General features: G+C 40.5%; 1 protein-coding gene across 2 annotated transcripts in view; it reads left to right on the plus strand.

Moving 5' to 3' along the window:
• The window catches only part of rapgef5a (Rap guanine nucleotide exchange factor (GEF) 5a), a 42,109-nt gene that overhangs the window by 13,452 nt on the left and 5,397 nt on the right, over positions 1-23,260 (plus strand). The window contains exons 5-20 of one of the 2 annotated variants that reach the window (XM_053333847.1): positions 394-571; positions 5,208-5,289; positions 5,374-5,422; positions 5,554-5,627; positions 6,026-6,030; positions 7,579-7,608; positions 8,401-8,611; positions 8,683-8,691; positions 15,100-15,242; positions 16,280-16,380; positions 20,009-20,087; positions 20,185-20,329; positions 22,001-22,092; positions 22,213-22,243; positions 22,611-22,689; positions 23,025-23,174. In XM_053333847.1, coding sequence (XP_053189822.1) covers positions 394-571; positions 5,208-5,289; positions 5,374-5,422; positions 5,554-5,627; positions 6,026-6,030; positions 7,579-7,608; positions 8,401-8,611; positions 8,683-8,691; positions 15,100-15,242; positions 16,280-16,380; positions 20,009-20,087; positions 20,185-20,329; positions 22,001-22,092; positions 22,213-22,243; positions 22,611-22,689; positions 23,025-23,174 — 1,458 coding nt within the window. Of the gene's footprint in view, positions 1-393; positions 572-5,207; positions 5,290-5,373; positions 5,423-5,553; positions 5,628-6,025; positions 6,031-7,578; positions 7,609-8,400; positions 8,612-8,682; positions 8,692-15,096; positions 15,243-16,279; positions 16,381-20,008; positions 20,088-20,184; positions 20,330-22,000; positions 22,093-22,212; positions 22,244-22,610; positions 22,690-23,024; positions 23,175-23,260 lie in introns of both variants that reach the window. The other variant, XM_053333846.1, reaches the window with a different exon arrangement.

Below are 23,260 nucleotides of genomic sequence, written 5' to 3' on the forward strand. Positions count from 1 at the left end.
CTTCAGGAACAGAAAATACATTTGACCCAAAAATGTACCACACTGGGAACAGTATTTAAATGGAAGTTAAATTTGGCGTGATCAACATGGCTTTAAAAATGAATAATCTCTTCCTTAAGGCAGTTTTCTAAGAACAACTTGAAGGGTTTCCTTAATGTCCCTTTATTCATATATTAATATAATATGTATATGTAGCCCAAAAATAAAGTCTGTGCGTAATAATAAATTAAACATATTTAAATACAGCTACTAAATAATAATGTGATTGCTATTTTACAGTCTCAAAACTGTGAAGTCAAATGATGGCCAGAAAGTAAATGGTGTGTGATAGAGGAGAGAAAACTGCTTCTCACATTTCTGTTTGGTGTGTTTGTGCATCTGTCTTTTCTCCAGTGGACCAGCGGGTGGTGTTTTCAGACTCAAATTCCTACTACCAGTTCAGCTTTGAGGAGTGTGACTCCGCATCCTGTGAGTTTCGCTCCAATGAGGGGGAGTGGTCAGAGGCTGTTAGGCTCCTCTTACAACTTGCTCCATATGTCCAGTTCCGCTCTGGAGGCGGAGCCAACAGCCCGTAAGTTTCCATTAAAATCTGAATGCACACAATGGATGTAAAGATGGATATGTACAGATAGTAGCGCTATCAGTTTTTCAAAAACTCAAAAAAGTTTTTGAAAAAAGTTTGAACAAATGAGAAATAACACATGATCAGTTTTAATTGAATTGAATGCAACCCCAGTTGGCCTAATCCTAAACTTATGTTGTTAAGTTGTCATAGCTAGTTTCTTTTGCCGAGCATCTCCCACCTTACCTGATTCATGACCTAATAGGTATTATCAGATTTGTTGTCAGGCAATTTCATTTTTAAAAAGCAGCAAACTTCCTCACCTTGGTGTTGAATGCTTCCACACATTACATCTCAGATGGTTTGGTGTCATGATTATGGCTGAAAACATGTCTCTCCCTGCTGCACATAGGGTTAATCAGGAACATTATGTGGGTGTTTCTTTTATACTTGTATAACATAAAACTTTGCATGAATTATTAAACTTGTATGTAGTTCCCTCTGTTTTGTGGAAATGATGAGGACAAAGATTTCAATTCAGTGTTTTTCCCAATTTCAAATAAAAGAGTCAGGCATAATGGATGGATAATGGATAATAGATGAATGCATTAGATTTGCCACATTTGTCTATCTGTTGTGATGGCAAGTTAGTTGTTTCTGTTGTTGTCACTGGATCTCTGTCATTATCACAAACATGTGAAACTGTTAAAGAATGGTGATCATAATTGATGGTGAATGTGAATTAGTTGTGGTGAGTTGGATGATCTCCATTGACCTGAAGTGGAAGCTCATTGCTCTTGTGAAATATCAAAATTTGAAGTGACAGTGTTCCCTTTTAGACTCATGATTGAGGTCATTTGTCTGTCTGGTGATTTACTGCAAAAAGTGACAAGTGACTGTGTTTGATTTGGTGGATTTGTTGTGTTCTTATGCAAGAGCATTATTTGTCTTGCAGCAAAATATACGCTCACACATACACGCACCCTTCTATATCTTTCTCAAATCCCAAGGAGAAACCTAATCTCTATTCAGAGTTTTAAATCCTCAATCTGCTTATGTGAGAGACACAGGCACACACACCTCCATGTCCATAGAAGAAATGCACTGATACACAAAAACGACACATGATGCGAGCTCACACACACAGCCAGAGTTCCCTGCTTTTCTGCTCCTGTGTGTGGAATTCCTGCTGAGGCTGCTACTGAACTCAATCTGTCACTCAGAGGAAGAGAGAGAGTGAGATGGGTGGGAGAGGGGGTGGCAATAAAAAAATCGAGTATATATGGAGAGCAAAGGAACAAGAGCACACAACTTATTCATCTGTGTGTCAACTTCAAAGGGTGTATTTACAGACACCAGGGAGAGAGCATGACAGCAAGGGGAATTGAATGTCATACTTACTAATATAAATCTCATGTATCATACTGTACTTATTTCGGCATTCTCCATCAGATACCTTATATACATTATAGTGGGGTGACATGCACAGTTAGGAGCACTCAACCAAAGTGTTCCCAGAGGTTGGCGGCGTTCTTAAGCGGAGCAATGGGCAGTGGCTCGACAGGGATGGTGGATTATGGACATTTTATTTTGTTTCAAACTGATTTTAGTGAGGATATTTTTTCCCTGGTCGTACCAGCTGTTGGCTAATGCTAAAGTATTCAGCCCTGAAAAAGACCAGAATTTACGTGACAAATGGGTGTGTGCATATATGGATGTAAATATACCTGTTATCCTAACTATAGTTGTAGGTTACACGTATGACATATTACTGGACCAAATATTTTGTAGTTTGTTTTTTTTCCTCAAAACTACACTTGGAAAAGCACAGTTATTTTTTTCAGACTTGACAGATAACATTATGCATTCAGCATTCTCACTCTGTCACTTTGACCCTGCTGCTGTCTGTGACTGTTGCGCTATTTCTCTGAAAGCACCCCCTCTATCTCTCTCCAGTTTGAGTCATCTCACACCCTCCCTCCCTCTTTGTCTCTTTTTCTGTCTCTCGCTTGTTGATATAGAAGAAAATAGCCTTAGCTGTGAAAGAAAACACCTGCATGTAACTTGTGAGACCTGATAATGCTTTGGTTGGTACACTAATCCTTTGGTTAATGTTGATTCTAGTTGGAATTGTAAAAAGGAGCTAGAATTACCAGCAGGCTAATAAAATGCAGTAGTTTAAATAAGATCCTGGCAGTGTGCACTGTCTGAAGGCGTCTGAGCCTGCCTTAGCATATAAATGTGTGTTAAACCACCTGTGAAAGCCCTTCTCAGCGATGCTCTTGGGTTCTCAATTGCTTTGGGTCGGTGAACCAACTTCCAGTTTGGGTTTAGTTTTCTTTGAAATCGTAGGTAGGACACAACATTTTCAGTAGATTACTCAAATACAATCATTTTAATTATATTAAATTACTTAACCAATACTTTTTAAAGGTGTCAAATATTGTATGCTAAATTATTCTTATCTTTTGTTGTTAATACATTTCTAATTGGAAAAATAGGCCATTCTTGAAGGTGCTGCAGCAAGATTATAAATGCAACCAACCAAGTGTAAATGATGCTCACGCTCCTCATGAATCATGGTGCTCTATCTCTTCCTGCAGTTTAATCTAATGAGGCAAGCATTACATAGATACCGATAATGATATAGTTGATACGGCAGAGTTAGCTGGTTGTTATATTCCCTTCTAGCGATGCCTACTTTAAGAACAACTTACTACTAATTAAATAGGTTATCGTGTTTAGACTAAAATGATGTAAGTTACATAGGTTGATGTACAGTTCACAAAAACTGCGTAGCTTTTGGTTAGGATCTGTCTGTGTATGCATCACTTGGTAAATTGCAAAATATCACAGAACATGACTTCTTCCTGTGGTATGCACCTTTTTGATGTGGCCTGAATAGCGAGGTGTTTCAAGTCCCAATCACGTTAATCCTCCATCAATACTGCTCTGTGCTGCCTAATGATTGGTGACACACCTCCCACTGTTCCTTTCTTCCAGCTTCGGTACATTCAGGCTCATGGTGAGTCACCAAATTACCAGATAAACACCACCTAAAAAGACTTAATGGCCCTGATGAGAATAAATTTAGCACGGTGGCTTAGATATGCCATCAATCTAAACTAAGGAATTTCAGAATTTGTTGAGAAACAAACAAGCAAAAAGAAACTCAAATGAAGTCACATCGATGATAATTTTCCCTTGTTTTCCCAGTTCTGCCAGAGGTTTGGGCATTATTAATCCTTTGTTTTTAGATGACAAGTCATTTTGACCATAAACTCTTAAAGGAAAGCACATCCAACCATTTGTATTGCTGTATTTAGAGACTGATCGAAAAAAAATGTTATTTTCACAGTCCTTTTTGGCATCCGTTGGTCTACCTGCCTCTGTTCTCTCACTGCCTGTTTCAGAGCCGATAGCTCAAGTGTCAGGCTGAGGGCTACATGTTATCACCATCTCTCCCACTTGTGCATTTATCATTCCCTTATCAGATTACAGTACACACACACACACACATACACACACACACACACACACACACACACACGGTCTCATCCTCTTTCCTATTACTATTACTAGTGCCACTGTGAACTGTTGATAAAATCCAAATTGTATGTAAATTGGTCTGGGTGTGTGCATTGTTCAAGTGGGTGAGTCAGTGTGTGGGAGGCCAGTTCAAATGGTGGTTTTCTAAAGGAACATATTACATGGGGGGCAACCTACAACCTTGTATTATTGCTGTGGGAATAATGCAGAGTTTACCCCAAAACAACCACCTGTTTATACAGATCACACACACAGGCATGTGCCCAAATGAAGTCATACACAAACATATGCTCACAGATGCACTCAGGCTTGAAAAAAATCCTTGAGAAGAATAACACATTTATATACATTGTGAACACATGTACACACAGACGCCGCATTGCTGCACACACACACACACACACACACACACACACAGCCTCACTAACATCAATAGGAGGGTGTGTCTGGGAGCTATTTTAAATGAAACCACATGAAAGAGAGAAGGGGGGCACAGCGAGAGATGCTCGATACAAAGACATGTAAGCAGTGAAGAACTAGAAAGACGGATGGGAGGGAAAATAAAACAGGCACATGCTGTACTGTACCACTCTGCTGAATATAAAATATTCACAAGAAAATATATTCGTCTGCAGTATTTACTGCTGTGTTACTATGTTTAGGGCTCATCATTTTTTCATTTAAACAGTTAACCCTGTGGTTTATATGACAAAAATGTGAAAAATGTTCATCACAATTTCCCAAAATCCCAAAAATATTTACAATGGTTTAAATGAGAGAAACACTCCTCACAGTTGAAGAGCTAGCTACAGTGTATGTCATTCAGTAAAGGGTTAAAAATGGGAAGCAGTCTTCTATCCAGTTGTATCATTCCAAGTATCATTTTATCTTTGAAAAGGGTTCAGGGGTTTTCAACCTCCAGCTAAGCAGTGAATGTGTTTGTGAGCTGCAGTTCTTCTCTCAGTGTACCAGGGGGCAGTGTAGAGGACCACAGCTCTGCAGAGAACTTTTTTCTCTGGTGAGTGTTTGACCAGAATAATGAACTTGTCACTTGCTAGTAAAGCTTTGTTTGTCTGTTTGTGTGTGTGCCTTGCAGGTCAGAGGAGGACTCTGAAGGCAACAGAGACATCTGCGGTGAGATTCTCCAGATGAAAGCTCTCGAGAGGCTCACTTCTACGGTCAGTGTGTACATATTTGTCTGCTCATCTGATGAGGTATTTTTTGTATTATGTCTTGTGACACATTTGACTTTTCTCCAACAGGTACAAAGTGAGTTGGCAGCTGCTCTTGCCCGAAAGACACGCAAAGCTTGTAAGTATTCATTTATTCTGACTGTGCATGCTTTCTTGTGATGTTATTTGTTAATATTTACCATATGCATTATGAGAACATGGAGTGACAAAGACTTTGTCATGTAATGAGTCTTTTATGATTGATTGCAGTATCAGAGCAGGACTCTGAGACAACGGAGACGAGCCACCAGGAGCCTCGCACACCCAGTGAAGAGAGCAGCCCGGTAATACACACATAGACACATACTCCGACTCATATAAAATAATAACTATGTGTATTAGTGATTGTTGAAAGTAAAAAGATGCCAAGGAACAAGGGGACGTTGTGGTTCTTCATTGTGCATTTACCTCTAGGCAGTAATTTCATTACTACCACCTGCTGATAGAGTCCAGTCTAATAAATGCAGTTCCCAATTTGGAGAGTGTGCACTTGGCCTACATGAAATTTAGTAAAATCACTCCAATCCAGGATACATGATAACTGAATATGTCTGCATTGATAAAAGGCACTTTTATTGAATATAGTGTATGTGATATTATATCTTTGGATAGAGTAACATTAGTCTGAGACTGTTAAGGTGGGAAGACATCCTCTCGTGTATGCAGCACAAACAAAATACAGAAAAGGTCAAATGCCACTTTCAACTAGCAGCAGCATATAGACCTCTGCTGCTTAGCACATGCTGATTTCTTAAATGAAAAAAAAAATTTTTTTGTTTATTTATTCATGCTGCTTTAAACAAAGGAGTGGAAATGAACCAGGTTTAATATGACCATACTGGCCAATTAAAATATATCTTGATCAAGTGGACCAGGAAAACCCAAATAAGAGAGAAAGAGAGAAAGAACTACCTTTCTCTCTTTCAAAGGTCACTGAGCGTGTGTGTTTGTGTGTGGATGTGTGTGTGTTCCTCCTGAGGTGGCTAAATGTAGAAAATGGGGTCAGAGTAGAGGGAAGCCTGTTTGCTTCCTAATCCCATCTCTGTACAGTGGAAACATCTTTTTCTCCATCAAATATTTATAGTCAGATTAGACCAGAGACGTGAGGATAGAGGAACAGAAAAAGAGAATCTTTTAAACACAGCTACACATACAGTACTGTAGATCAGTGGTTAACATTTTTGACTTTTGGTCACCTAATACAAAAAAATGCTTTCTTGCAAATCCTCGTAAAAGAGTGCAACTAAAAAAGTAGTTTTCTTTTCCCCTCTCGTGTAGTATTTAACTAGAAAAAAATCAGATATTAGAAAAAAAGGATCTTTTTTTATCTTGCTTTTTTAAAAGATACATTAAGCTTTATTTGTTTTTTTGTTTTGCATGCCTACCGCTTGGCTGCCCATGGTGTGCCCCAAATTTAGTTTTTCTTTTTTCCATCCCATCATTTCATCATCTGTGACCTCTTTTTGTGGGTCTCAAAATCCACTTTGGGAACTACTGCAGACTGTAGCAGTAACATGAGTATTAGGTAAGTTTAGTTTATTTGGAGGTCAATAAATTGCAATGTCAAGGATTTCCTTCATGAACAGAGCAGATAGTGTTTTTATGATGTCAATAAAACAACACTATTGTCTTCCTAATTAGACTCCACAGCAGCATAAGTGGACTGGAGTCTAATCGAGTTTTGGTTAACCTGATTGAAAACTGAACATTTTAGCTTGTCATGGATTAAAAAAACACAAGGGGATCAAAGACAAATTAAGGATACATTGGGAGAGAGGAGGAGATGGATGGAGCCGGCCACACAATAAAAACAGACGCAGACCGCAGACGTCTTGGTGTGTTCTGTTTCTAGGACAGGAAGTTGAGAATAGGTCTACAGGAAGCACCAAGGGACAGGGGACTGTGGCTCTGATATATGATGTGTCTGTGTGTGTGTACATGTCTACTTTACCAGATAAGAGTTGTCGTTGGGGGGTGTTTCCACGTAAACAAAATTAAGTGTGAGAGTATGCCACCGTGTGTGTGTGTGTGTGTGTGTGTGTGTGTGTGTGTGTGTGTGTGTGTGTGTGTGTGTGTGTGTGTGTGTGTGTGTGTGTGTGTGTGTGTGTGTGTGTGTGTGTGTGTGTGTGTGTGTGTGTGACCCTCTGCTAGAGTTTGGCACCGTGGGATAGTTGAGCTCACAGGAAGGGTTACCCAACTCTCAGCCAAACGAAATACCTCTCTCTCAATTCCAAGGCAAATAAACAGACCAGGCTACCCGCTGCCGTTTGTGATAACCATCATACTAGCAGCACCCTAGGGAACACACACACACACACACACACACACACACACACACACACACACACACACACAGATATACTCAGTCATGTTTTCTGTCTTCAGGTCTATCTGAGGACAAAGCAATTCATTTCTCCAGTATCCTGCAGCAGTTTCATACAATATATCTGTCTCTTTCTTCTATTTGTCTCTCTTTATTTCTTTCAGACCCTCTTTTTAGACAACACCATTAGATATTTATATTTATACTCTTATACATTATTAAAATTGGGCTCCCATTATTAAAATTGTGCTACCGTGGTGGTTAACACAGTTTTGAAACTCCCAACTACAGAGGGGTGGAGATAGACACCACACACACACCCCCCAACACACACTCTTCCCACACGGACACACACCGCCCACTATACTACTAATCACAGACACTCACTCTTTCTCCACTAGATCCTCTGACACAGAGCAGTCAGACAGAGACAAAGAGAGAAGTGCAACAGATAAAGGGAATTATAGACTGTAATAGATGGAAAGAATAAGAGAGTGAGTAATGAGTAGGAATTAGAGAGAGAACAAGATAGATAGAGACACCCAGGATTACCATTTCTTCTCATTCTCCTCACATGGACATACAGGGGCAACTGAAAACTTGTTATCGCATGTTTACGGATTATACCCAAACTGCTTTCCTTCTCCCTTGGACAAAATCACTGAACTTTCTTGACCTCCATCCAGCAAACCCACTTTGACTGTTTCCACCATGTCTTGGGACTGCGGGTTGAGATATGTGTTCATGCCTCCTGTGTTGCAGCTGAGCGGGGTGTGCACGTTGCGGGACGGTGGCGGCAGTGGCGGCGGAGGAGGGATGGGGACCGTGTGCGGCCGTGAGGAACTGACCAGTCGGCTGGGGCTGGAGGCCGTGCAGCGTCTGGCGAAGGATGGCTGTCGGCTGCTGCAGAACCACAACTACAGACTACCTGACAGGAATCAGGCAGTGAGTAGAAAAGTGTGTTATTTTTTTAATATCACTGATATCAAACATTATATTACCACAGTAGTGATAAGACCGGTGATGTTCTGTGACCTTGTTGGGCACCCACCATGTAATCTGCAGTATGAGTTATAGCTGGTCAGAATGAGTAGAGAGTAATGGACGTCATCATGTGGTAAATGTTTCATTGCTGTCATCATTTTTAAGCGCTCACACACTTCAGGTCTGAGTTACTCATGGATTCAGGTCAGGGAGCCTCATCAGGACCAGGGTGATTTGTGTTGCTGTCAATCTAAATGACAGACAGACATGTACACACATCTACAGCACTCCTGCTCACTTTTGCGCATCGCCTGCCTACATGACAACACATCTGTGCACAGACATGCACACACATGCATGGTAACATTATCGCTTCTGATGCACACATAGAACATCACTTCATTCAGATCACTGTAAATTGAACAGCCACCAGTTCTCTAGCTAGTCTAGTGTGGGTGTTAATAATGGCTGAGTGCAATGTGATCTCACACTCTTATTATAGTCTAGTCAAGCCGACATACTGTGTGTGTGACTGTACTTTGTCTACGCGTGTTCACTTACGTGTGTGAGTTTTCAGACTGGGGCTTATAATCATGTGTGGGACCGTGTGTGCGTGTGCGCGTGTTCATGCACTATTGGCGCTGTGGCAGGCTGATTCAGTGTGTGTGCATAATGAGTGGAGTGTTAGTGAAGCGTTGTACTGTATAATCCTGCTCTACAGTACACCTGAGGGCAGGAAGCGAAGCAAATGCAGTCTTCTTTCACCCTACATCCTGATGTGTGTGTTTGTGAAATCTACCGCATATCTCATCAACTTGGCAAGTTTGACCGCAGCTCAGCCTTGGGGATTTTTCAAAGTGCATATGAGTTTATTTTCAATCCTTACATGCAAAAGTAAGAAGATACTGATTTTTAGGAAAAGCATTACTATTGGAGGACTATACAGAGAAATATGAATGTAGTGTTGTTTAATCAGGGATGCATTAGAGAGAGATCACACACCTTTTGTAACCTTTTGTAAAACCAACATTTAGGATGACTTGAATCTTAAAGTGTTATATCAGCTCCTCTCAAACTGGTTGGTAAACAGAATTTGTAACTCTATGGTACCATCAGAAAATTATGTCAAGGACTTGCAGGATATAATTATATGTATTATATGTATTTATTTAACTTAAAATTTCCTTAAAGAGGGATTTAAGGGAAACTTTAACAATGTTGATAAATGTTAAAAGGTTAATAATGAAATGACCGTGTAGTTCAAAGATTCTTCCTCTTCATCTGCACACACATACCCAATATGAATATAATATAAATGTATGGCCTTGTGATTACCATCAGATAAGTTTACTGTTTCTTACTGTAGGTCAGATGAATTATAAAGAAACATCAAAGCAAGTAGCAGCGATTCTTGTAATATATGAATAAAAGCAGCAGCATCAAATCATGCAGGAGTGTTCAGTTTGTCTATAAATGATCATTTCTGTTCAAACTCTTGTCAGGATCCAAAAATCATCTTAAAAAGAAGAGAGAGAACAACATACCTCCTTTTATATTGAAAGAACAATACAGAAATATATGTAAAACGGTGACATTCACACTTGCTGTAGTAGTTATTACAGGTAGGAGAGGCAAACAGACACCATGTTTATCCATCCTTTTAGTGTTTTCAGAAAGAAAGATTAGTACATGAGGTTTGATGATCATCTCAGTCAGCTCTCAGGTTATAAGACCCAAAACCAAGTAACCAGCTTGATTCACCACAAAAATCACTTTCCTTTCACTGGGTTGTCATGGTGATTTTTTAAAATTTTATTCTACTTTCCTTTTTTTCTCCATGACAGACAAACTCTGACAAACCAGTGTGGGCTGTTTCCATAGTGATGTAACTCATATGTCAGTACAGTGAATTGTGTGCATTTCTGCCTTCTTTTCACTTGAATTTATACTCCTCCACATTTGATTCTGTGATCAGGGTTCGCTGCAGCCGGTAACAGAAGTCATCCTGCACAACAAACACATGAAACACACATACAAACAGGGCAGCTTCTTATACTTTCTAATAGTTGAGGAATGTGTTATTTATCAATTACACTGTGTGTGTGTGTGTGTGTGTGTGTGTGTGTGTGTGTGTGTGTGTGTGTGTGTGTGTGTGTGTGTGTGTGTGTGTGTGTGTGTGTGTGTGTGTGTGTGTGTGTGTGTGTGTGTGTGTGTGTGTGTGTTTACATGAATGTGTGCTGCAGAGCTAAAAGCATTGTGTTTTCATATTCTTATCCATTATTTCCAGGAATCAGACCCAGAGCTATCACAACACAGATATGGCTTGGTCACTATCAGCACAGACACTAATACACACACACATGCACACTCACTGGTAGGAACAGGAAGGGATCACAAAGTGCTTCCTTTAGGCTTTCCATGAGGCCCACCTTTCCTCTGTACAATACTTCATATTGTGTGTGTGTGTGTGTGTGTGTGTGTGTGTGTGTGTGTGTGTGTGTGTGTGTGTGTGTGTGTGTGTGTGTGTGTGTGTGTGTGTGTGTGTGTGTGTGTGTGTGTGTGTGTGTGTGTGTGTGTGTGAAAGAAAAGAGAAGACAGTCTGAATGTGAGAGAAATAGAGTGGGCAAAAGAGCTTTAAGAGGCTGAACATGTTTTGCATCGTCTCTTCTCATTCCCTGTGCCCAAACTGAACACTGTGTGCGTTTGCGTGCGTGTGTGTATACGTGTGGGAGAGAGACAGCTGTGCACTCAGTTTATGACCCTGCAAGCGACACAGCAAGTGCATGTCCTCCAGACGCTATTTTCTCTTCTCAAATCCAAACCTCTCGAGCATAAAGTTTGCCCATTCAAAGGCAGAGACGGGGAGAGTCTTAACCTGAGCTTGTTGAAAAGAGGAAAAAGAAAATGTGTTTCAGAAAAAGAGAGAGGAAACAGCAAGGAGGTGTAGGTTTGCTCTGACTAAACTGCAGTGACAAATGTTTACATATTTAAATTATATACACATGGCATTATACTCCATCTCTTATTATGATCCCCCTAAGTGCCTAGAAATGTCATAGTTGTGTGACATTTAATAATCGCCACCTTCATTTGTTTGTCTTCATCTTTAAATCATACTCTGACATACAGTACCAGTCAAAAGTGATGACATACTTTCTCATGCAAATTGATAACCAATCCTTAAGATTCACTTTTTTTCCTCAAAGATGTGTAAATGGACTTTTTGTAAACCTCCATCCACCGTCCATCCCTCTCATGTCAATGCCTCTAGTTACATTTCTTGGGGAGGCAAATGTCAAAGGTTTGCACAAAATGTGTTTGAGAGTTGGATTCAAATGTCTCTTTTCACAGTCACTGCTTCTTATACTTCTCACTTTTTTTCCCACACTTCATTTCACTGGTTTTCATGATCCCTTAGTCCTGGTCTCTTTTTTTTTCATCTTGCCTCCTTTTTTTTTTGTTCCCTTTCTTTTTCTCTGTTGCATAACTTTCTGACCCCTCCTTAACACTTTGTATTTTTACTTTTCATGGCTTACATACTTTCTCAGGCTAAATTAACATTGTTGGAAACTGCTGTTTGCGCTTAATTCTTTAGAGATAATTTAAGTGTGAATTCTTGTGTATGCCCATATACTTACATATGCATAGTTTTACTTTTGTTTTTGTGTGTTTTCTGGCAGCCTTTTGATCTTGTACGTGTATGTGAGTTTGCAACGGTGCCTTCCTCCATTCTTGGCTCAGTGTTGTTTTTCTTGGCATCTGTGTAAAGAGTGTGAGTGTGTTATCGGAAAGATCAACAGTTTGCTACTGTATCAGGAACACGGCGCAACGTTTTCTCCCCCTTTGTTTTCATAGTGGTTATAATTGGTTACATAATCTGTCTCTTTTTATTTTTTTCACAGTATATCTGGGACACTTAGGGAGTTAATGGTATAAAGAGACAGGAAATTTCAGCAGATAAAGAGGAGAGACTTGTGATAAAGCCTCCTGGTTCTTATTGAACCTTACATGAAGTGGTCTAAGCATGTCCTAAGACCACTGATCTTCCAAACTTATCTTGACATCACATCTGGACTACTGGGTGCGGTGTGGGTGTCAGCCCAAAATGTAATTAATTGCATGCAGTGTCAGATCTCATCACATCACTGCCTAATTTATCTGCTTTATGCATCTTTTTGTCGCAACATCCTGTGGACATTTAATTACATAATGATATATGGGTTCTTTGAAAATACACTTTGTCCACAGGTGGGTTCACTTTGAAGACATGGAAATGCTTTTTACATTGTGTAACATGATGGTAAATTCATATACTTCAGTATCTTCAACATGAAAATCAGTCTGATTGGAGTCCAGAGTTTGTTGTGTGCTGTTTCATATATATAGTATAGGTAATGAAAAGGAGTTCTATAAATCTTATAAGATACTCAGATAGAGTCCTAAACAAGACTCAGTGATGCTGTAAAGTGTGAACACCTCCAGTTTTGTTTGTTCGAGTGCTCAGCCAAGATAGAGGCGTGTGGTGGGCGAGTGCTTTTTCTGTTTAACCTCTGAACTGCAGTACCTAGACGCTCCTACAGTGAGTCCTTTTGTAAATGCCAGAATAAATAAAAGTATTTTGTGCTGCAATTTTAATTGTTATATAATTTCATAACATGTAGTCATGTAGTCCAATCTGAACAGTAAACATGGAGCATTTTGTAACTACCGCAAGATTTGGACTTGGGACTTTCATAGGAATGAATAAGCCCAAATAGTTTGACATAACTGAAAAAAGTAAATAGATAAATCGAATTAAGATTTAAGAAAATGTGAAACACACACACACACACACACACACACACACACACACACACACACACACACACACACACACACACACACCAATATACCTGAGAGGGAGGATCTGGTGACCTTCAATGCACTGAACATCTGTATCATCCTAGAGTAGATTATGAGTCATCAGGGCATATCTACACACACACACACACACACACACACGCACATGCACACAGAGCACTTTGGGCATATTGTTTTGTCTGACCCGAGTCAGATCCCACCTACTGTCTCTCATGATCAGACAGCTCCTTTCATCTGATGATCACAGAGAGAGTGTGAGTGTGTGTGTTTACTTGCTTGCTTATGTTTGCCTGTCTATTGACTTGTTTTTGTGTTACAGAGTTATCTGCGACTGCATTTGCATTGTCTTCAGGTTCCACCATGTCATGAATAAAAACAAGGCTCTAAATGTTGTTCTTAGAGCTTGTGTGTGTGTGTGTGTGTGTGTGTGTGTGTGTGTGTGTGTGTGTGTGTGTGTGTGTGTGTGTGTGTGTGTCAAAGTAAGAACGAGTGCTGCAGATAGACAACCCTGCATAGAGAGCTCTCTGTCTATATCAGTTGTGATTGCTGCTTGATCCCTCTGGCTGTGACAGAGACTGCAGCAAGCAGCTGGAGGAGAGACGTTGCCTCTTTTTTTCCCCCATTCTGCTCCTGTCCTCTTCCTTTGATCTACCCCTCTCCTCTTCTCTCCCCAGGCTGTTCCTTATTGTGCTCCTTTGTCCATCTGGAACTCTGTTCTCTTTGCACTGTCACTGCAGGTGTGTGTGTGTGTGTGTGTATGTGTGTTTGTGCTCGAGTCACAGATCATGTTGCTGTTCATTTTTGGAGCAGCGGATCACTAAGTGTCAGCCCACATTCCTAATTGTCCCCATTGTTTTTTATTATACAATGCCAAGACAGCAAACACAATACGTCTTGAAACGCAATATCTCTCTCAGATGCACGTTTGCACATGTGTGGATTGGCGTGCGAGAACTGCATTTTGATTGGTGAAGGAGAAACATTTTGATCTTGAGTGAGAGTCTGGACATTAGAATCTAACCAATACTAGATTTTTAAGGCCAATAACAAAAAAATCGATGGTGATGTACTGGATGATCTTCTTTTTCTTTTCTTTTTTTTTTTAAACCTTTTTGGACCTCTTGGTTGTTGAAGAGCTGTGATCAAGATATTGAGTTAGATGTTTAACAGTTGAAAAACAAAGTCAGTGCTCTCTGGAGGAAAACTTACAGAATGGTGACACAGTCTTTTAAATGCCCTCAAACGGACAACATTGGATGATATATATGCAGATAGAATATATCTGTAATAAGTTAAAACACACACTCGGTGACTGGATTTTAATGAACTGATATAAAGGGAACAGAATCTGCACATTCCTGACACGCAATAATGCAGACAAAGCAAAAAAGGCATATCAGAAATAATGCTGTCACATGAGATGCATTATATTTATTTTATTGCTCCTCCACTTTCCAAAAACGTCCAATGTCTTCACTCCCTTAAACTTTTTCCTAACAGCTCATCCTCAATTCACCTATTGCCATATTTCCATTCTGTTTTTTGGTGTTTTTTTACCTCTAATTTTTTCTCTCTTTTCCTCTCAGGAGACGTTGGGGAGAGTTTGCCTGAAGGAGAGAGGACGGGACGTGTTGGTGTTGCAAAGAGTGACATCATCAGTGACGTCACCGTCAGAACGGCCCTCACCCACATCCTCAGGGGGCGGGTCCAGAGAGGAGGATTGCGACAAGAGGTCAGTCCCATCTCCTACATAATAACAGCCCTCAAAACCAACAGCAGCAACAAAAACATAATCATAGTCCTCCTCCCTCTCCTTGTCAGTGTCCTGTAGTTTGGTGTCTCAGGTTGCAACCACACACTCTTGCATCTTGCAAAGTATCAGCTGTGTGTGAGTCTCTCTCTCTCTCTCTCTCTCTCTCTCTCTCTCTCTCTCTCTCTCTCTCTCTCTCTCTCTCTCTCTCTCTCTCTTTCTCTTTCTCTCTCTCTCTCTCCCTAAGATAATGTATGCTTTAGCTTCTGGCACAGAGCAGTAAGAGGATAATGACTTTTTTGTTTTCAGCTGAAAGGAAACAAACATGACACCGAGACTGGTTTACTTTCCTTCTATAAATCAGGATATGCATATAGGATCGTGCATATATATATATACCGGACAGTATGTGTATGTGTATGTGTGTCTTTCCTCAGAGTTGATTCTTTGTGCCTTATGTGTCTTAGTTATGTGCCAAGACCTAAGGCACAATGCAGGGAGTGTCGGTGACAGGCAGGTTAAGTGGGTGTGTGTATGTCTGTGTTCTTGTGTATAGTGCTCAGCAACTTTAATAGTAATCAGTTCCCTCCCAGCTCTACTGTTGGTGCTGTCAGAGAGAAGGTTTTAATCTTTGGAGCTCATAACTGACAGAGGCAGACGGCAAGTCAGTTTACCCCACAGGAAAGCCCCTTTCCTTGGTACGCAACGCTCAGATGAGGGCTGATCCTCTGGAAGTGTTTCGGTATGAAGATGACCACTGAACTCGCAACGCTTGCAGAGGCAGAGGACATAGATGACGACGACGATGATGATACGGACAATGATGCTACGGACGATGATGATCATGACTCAGAAATCTGTACATTCGATGTCCCCTATTTTCGCTACATTGATGATGAAGATGTGGAGGAGAATAGGAGGGAAGTGAAAGGAAGAGAGGGGGAGGAAGGATGGAGGGATGGAGATGATAGTACTTGGTGCTCTAGTAAGGAAGACTGTTGCGGCCCTTCGTCTTACAGGTATGTGGTGGTGTCGGGAACGCCACTCAAGATCTTGGAGCACCTACTAAGTGACCTGCGGTTGGACGACCAAAGAGGGGCGCCAGAGAGCAGGGAGAGTGGTAAGTTTGGAGTCGTGCACCCAACACAAATACTTTTAAATGCACATCTCTCCATATAAAGATAGAAAAGTTGTGGAAAAGTAGACAGCAGCTGAGATGTTTGTCTTGGCTGTTTGGTGGCATATTTAAAACTAAACACCAGACCTCCCCCTCCTTGCATGGAATTCCATTTTCAATGCCGCACAACAAGTTACAACACAGCCCAACCTGGAGCTTTCTGTTTCATTTTCCTTGAAGTGGGTTCAAAGCCGGGAGGTATGTTCTTCCCCCTGATTATATACTGTCAGTAGTTTGTGTGCGTGAGTATGGCTGCATGAGTCAGCCCTCACACCACATCCAGGTGCATGTTTGCATTCATTCAGCCATGTCACTGCCTGTAAATGTGAGGAACATTCAAGAGGTTAAATGCTCTAATGAGTCTGTGAAAAGATTCCCCCCGGGGTATTGAAGACATTTCTGCTGCAAACAATTCCAGTGGCTTATTTACTGTCATGTCTCAGTTTTACAATCATGAGGTCTACCTTACAGCTACTGGTTTTTTTAAACAATGCAGCACTTACAGTAGCAGTTTACCAGCTTGCCTTGGGAAACCGTTTTTCAAGTAATCAGTTAATTTAGTCTAGAAAGTGATCAAATGTAGAAGTAGAATTAAATAAGAAACTGACATGCTTAAATACCATGTTCAAATCCCAAACGTATTCAAATTGTACTCAACAGAGGAAAGGAAATCCTTACATTTGAGAAGCCAGAACCAATGAATATTTGACATTTTTTTGTATATGTATTGTCATAGTCAACGGATCCTGACGAGACGCTTGTCAGTAAGTAGGTTTAAATACTCAGTAACACCTACTCCCTACAAAAGAAGTAGCTAGTTAGTGTTGTGCAACCGGTTTTAGTTAAGTGATGCGTAACCCCCCACTTTGTAAACACTTTTTATAATAAGGTTAAGTTTGAATAACTGATGCAACCAGCTCTAGGTCTAGTACAATAACACTCAAACAACTCATCTCACAAGACATCAGGGTCCCAACCTGTATTTTATTCAACCCTTCTCTTGCTTGTTTGCACCATTTCCAAACAAGGCGTCTTTATGTATCAACTCCTCAGCGCCACCAGTTCCCAGCGGTCCACAGGGAGCCATCTCACTGAATTGCAGGAAGCGAACGAAGAAAGAGGGAGAGATGAATGTAGGAGAGAGAAAGAGCGAGAGAGAGAGGGATAGAGAGAGAGAGAGAGAGAGAGAGAACTGAGATGGTCTTTGTGGAGGACGACCGCCTTATATTTATTCACTGAAAGGAGTAAAGACATTTTTTCTTTTTTTTTTTTTTAAAGCTTGGGTTGATTTTTAAGGGGAACAGAGATAGAGAGAGGCAAAAGCAGGGATGCATATCAAGAGTGTACGTGCATGTTTGTCTGTCTTTGTCTCTGTATATGTGCATGCGTCTATCTTTCGGTCTATGTGCACTGAATAAGCAGGTGTGTGTGTGTGTGTGTGTGTGTGTGTGTTGGCCCTCTGGGGTGGTGCTGAGCATCAGTGTGCTGTTTTAGTGGGCTTAGCTCTGCAGCATGTTGAACAGGCTCGAACACGCTTCTTTAGAGAGACGGCGATTACCCCAACCACCCTTCCCCACATACACATAAAAACACACACACACCGACACACACACATGCACACACAGCAAAAAAACACAGCAGCAGATTACTGCGATTAGTTCAGCACACACACATTTTCTCTTTTTTTTCTTTCTCTCTCACAAGAGATAAAGTCCCCAAGGTCAGAGCTGAATGAGTTATTCATCAGGGTGGTGTGTGTGTGTGTGTGTGTGTGTTAGGGTGCGTGTGTTTTTCCTGTGTCTATGAGTTTATGTGTTTGACTTTGTGTGTGCCAGCAGGCAAACGCAGAGGGCATATGTTGAAGATGAAAATGGATATTTATCATCACAGAGAGCTGAGAGAGGGCGAGCGTAGGAGGAGAGTAGTAGCGGGGGAAATGTAACTGCCCAGAAGGAGAAAATGAAAAACGGGGGTGTAGGGAAGGGGGGCAGACAAGGATGGTTTGGGAAGGAGAGCAAGAGAAGGAAATGGAAAGCAAGAAAAAGACTAATAGCTGGTCAAGAAGAAGTGCTACATCCATGGATTTCTTGAGAAAAGTTGTTATTATTTCTAAGGAGAAGACAGTTGATCAAATATTAAAGTTGCAGCCTTTGCTCAGTCTTCTATAATTGATTTCTTTGCTCTCTGCCCGACAGAACCATATTTGGGTCACACATTTCCTGGGGAAAGAGTTGTGACACACACACACACCACAGCTCCCTCACACCACCAACAATGGCTCATTACCCATCTGCCACAAGGGCTGTTTCTATTCGGTTCTTACCCATTGAACACCTGCTGAGTCTCACACATGCACACACAAGCACACACGCACTTGAACACTCTTACTGTTTCCCAAGCACATTAGCTTGCTCTACTCCGATGAATTTCTTTAGGTTGCCAAGTTGTTAAGAATATGAGACAAGAGAATGGATCCCTTTAGTGTGATGGAAATGTTATTTTGTTAGTTCAATTTCTTGGTTTTTAATACTAAATATATTTGAAATAATAGCAGTGTTCAAAGTTCAACTTCAAGGTAATCTGCTCCACTAGGACTGTGTGGGTGTAGTGGAAAATACATTATTGACAATAGCTGGCACCATAAGCAAGTGACCTTTAACCTCTTCAATTCCAAACTCTTGTTCTTAAGCCAACTTTTTCATATCTACATATGTTTGCTTTGAGTTACGGTGGAACATTTCTGCAGTATATACATAATATACCTGGTTGAAGGGAAATCTGTATAAAATGATACACAAGACAAGTAGAATAGAATTTTTGGAATAGCCCAGCCATAAAAAACCTACATGTTGAATATTTTATTTGCAACATCATATAACTGCAATGCAGTGTTGAATTAAGCTGATACAGATTTATATGATATACTAGTTGGAAAGAGTGGAAAAGGAAGATATTTCCACTCTTAGCCCTGCAATAAATGACTTTTTGGGCCTTTAGGGGCAGCAGAAACAAGCTGTGAACACAACGCTGACATGCCATCCCTTTTAAAAATGGATATAGCAAATAATAAAGTTGCCCATTTATATATCCAACAGATACAGAGCAACATTAGCATTAATGTAATTATGGTAACATGATTAAGCTAAATCCAATACTCACTGAACCAATCAAAGCTAAGACAAGCTTTGTAGAGGTGAAGTGAACCACACAGTTGGTTCATTATTCTCTTTCAGTTCATCCCTACAAACGACCACTTTCACATTTCACTTAGTCATTTGATCAATTACTGATATAAATTATGAATTATTGCCACTTTAAAATAAAAGGGGAACATGGGAAGATAAAGTTGACCTTGAAGGTTCAATCTTAAAGTTAATAGTTACGTTTTCTTGGTGTATTAATAATAATTTGATGTGGCTGATACAGAAAGGATACTAGTTCATGAGGACATTGGAAATCAGATGTGAAGGGAGAAAATAGAGACTTAAGCAATACAGAAGAGAAGCTCACTTGGTTCAATTTGCAAGTGAAAGCACAGGAAGTGACTGATGATGTGTGTCCTATGTTTCAGAAATGCTGCTGGATGACTTCCTGTTGACCTACCTTGTGTTCATGTCCACCCACGACCTTTGTCAAGCTCTGCTGGGACAATATCCTTACTGGCAAACACACACAATTGTACACACACATCTTTTCAACCTCCACACTACCTTTCCCAAGCTTAGTTTTCTCCTTGACTGCTCTCACCTATAGCAGCACCCGCTGCAGGGGCCAGGAGGAGGGTAAGGATGCCCTCTTCAGGAAGCGTAAGGTACTGCAGCTGGTGTCCCACTGGAGCAGGCTCTACAAGGACTTCCTCAAGGAAGAGGAGCACGTCAGGAGCTTCATGAAGGTACGCACACACTACACACCCTGCAAGTCGCCCTGTGCCCCTGTCCTTTGTATTTCAATGATTTAATGAGTTTGATCCTCTGGTGTCCTCTCAGATATGCCACTGAACAACATCAGAAGTCTCATTCATCTTCATTTGCCTTCATCTGTCTTGTTCTAAAATCGGTTGTCCTTTGTCAGTGCTGCACAATAGCACATCAAACGGGTGTGTGTGTGTCTTCGCTGAGCTCAGCTCAGTGTAACAGTAGTTATCAGCTTTCTTCCACAAAGGGACTGTCTGTTTTGTTGATGTTTTTGTTTCATCCTACTGTCAAACAAGGAAATGAATAAGCTTGACCAAAAATACAGGCACTTTAATAGTGTATTATGTAATGAAAGATGGGATATAATCACAATGTGTTGCTGTATTTTTAATTTGGACAAAAACTATGAAAATGATCCACGTCATCAACTGTATCTAATGGAAATATCAAATAGGAAATGTCCACCTCCATTTGTATGTATAAAATCATCTGCATATGACAATAGCATTGGAAACACACATACAGATTCTTAGTGTCACATTTGTCACCACAGTGTTCTTGTATCCTCTGTGCTCCCACTATATTTTCACGTGGTCGGTTTAATCTGATTTAAATGCCTGTGACAACCGTGACACCAAAAAAGAAACCAACACACGCACACACACACACACATATATGCATAACACGATCACACATGTACACAACCGCATGCTTAGTCGCAACAAGCACACACACTCAGTCCACCAGTCACTTGTCCCTCCTTAACCTGACGGCTCCATCGCTCTGTGCTACGTTGCCATGGAAACCAAAGTGCGAGGGTTGGCATGGGTATAATCTCATATGGAGTGTGTAACCCAGGTGATAGTTGCCTAGTAACAGAGGAACGAGAGGGGAATTGGGATCGGGGGCTATGGTGGGTCAATGACAGCGATAAGCAGGTGTGTGTGTGTGTGTGTGTGTGTGTGTGTGTGTGTGTGTGTGTGTGTGTGTGTGTGTGCATGTGCACATGTGGATCTTTGTATGTTGTTAGTGTTACTGCCTCCAGAGCTTTCATGCTACTTACTAATGCTCTGCCATGCACACACAGACACTATTGAGTTTGCCTAGTCATGCATTTAAGTACAAGGCAAAGGATTTGTCTGTTGTTTTTTGAAAATATATTCTACCTACGTTGATGGTGCTCAGTAAATGAGCTGCATGGTTATTTTAGCACCATGTCTTGTAATGTTGGTTCACTTGTACGTTTTGCCCTTTCTAGGTTTTTCTTGTCATTGTTTAACTAAAAAAAGGGTCATACCCAAATGTACTCTTGTCATACCTACCTTAAAGACTAATAAGATGAATAAAAATGCTGCTTTTTATCAGCCAAAATAATTGATGAATATGTTGCAGTTTTTAATTTTATTAAATGAAGTTTTTGTACCTTCAAACAGCTGTGTGTAGATTGTTGTAACTTGTAATAGACCTTTCATCAGGCAGCTGTTACATAGCCAATAACTCTGGTCATGTCCCATTAAAGTGAAGTGCAACAAGCAAAGATAAAGTCTAAAAAGACCACACACACAGGCATTCAACAAAAAATGTTTTACCATCAGTTAAGAAGCATCTAACATGAGATTATCATTGTATCGTCTTGGTCTCTCTGTTAGACTCTCTATAGGTGTGTGTTAGAGGATCTGTATGAGTTCCCTACTCTGGAGAAAGACCTGAAGGAGTTTCAGAAGCTTCTACGTCGCAGACAGTAAGTAGATCTGTCATAAAGACAGTCCTCTGTTTTTTAAATGTGATGGTGTCTCTGTCTGCCAGTCACTGTGAGTTTGCAGGCGTCCCTGATCACTTGCTGTGTGTTTCTTTCCTGCAGCACAGTGGATGACTGCCCTCCAAACCAGAAGGTAACACAGAAATGATCTATGATACTTGATACCATCTGTAAACAGTATTAAATCTATAACTTTTAATGGTATAGATAAATGAATAAGAACATTAAATAAAATAATAGGTATTGCAATGCCATTTTTTCAACTGATATTTAGTACTAATGATACCAGTTATTTTATTAGTCATTCTTGCCAATTGTATACCATAGTTTTTAATAAGGTTATGTTGCTATACCTTGACAAACTGTTATAATTAGATGTGATAGAGCTGTATAGACACTCACACAAATGCAACAGATGTTACTGTTAGTGTGTCACTATATACAGTGCAGTTTAACTATGTTATTAAAAATCCATGCTTGTTCTGCTCTCTCTCTGTCAGAGTAAACAAATGTATCAGCAGCTGAGTTTGAAGGAGAACTGTTTGCAACTCAGAAATCCGCAGTCTGAGACAAGAGAGGGTAAGTAACACGCACACACACACATACACACACACATGCGCAAACACACACACTGCCCCACACTGCCCAGGACTGTATACAATTATGCATAATGAGTTGATTTCAATGTGCACATGCAAATTACTTAAATACAGAGTTTTTTAGTCTGCTTCTGTACTTGACAGAAATTAACTGAAGTCTCTCACTGAACATACTTGAGTTTTTGTGCATCTGCTTCAACATTCATTTACAGAAATGTACTGTTTATTTCACGATTTTTGTTGTATCCATTTATTATGTCACGTAAACATATTCACAGTATATTCACTGCCTTCTGAACATTGTTCATATCCCAGTTATTTGTTGCGTGTACGTGAGTGCCGATTCTTACCTGAGTGTCCACACACACCCCTCATTGGAGGCTCATGAGCTGCTAAGGATTGTGGGTCTGAAGATGGACAGAGCAGAGGAAGACATGGTGCTTGCAGTAGTCTCGCACACCGGAGGTATACACACACACACAAATACACAAATGCAAGTATAATACGTAGTACATGCACTAATGTTTGCATCAGATCCCTGTTGAAAATGC

The sequence above is a fragment of the Scomber japonicus genome, chromosome 15 (genome assembly GCF_027409825.1).
Source record: "Scomber japonicus isolate fScoJap1 chromosome 15, fScoJap1.pri, whole genome shotgun sequence".
NCBI classification, from domain to species: Eukaryota; Metazoa; Chordata; class Actinopteri; order Scombriformes; family Scombridae; genus Scomber; species Scomber japonicus.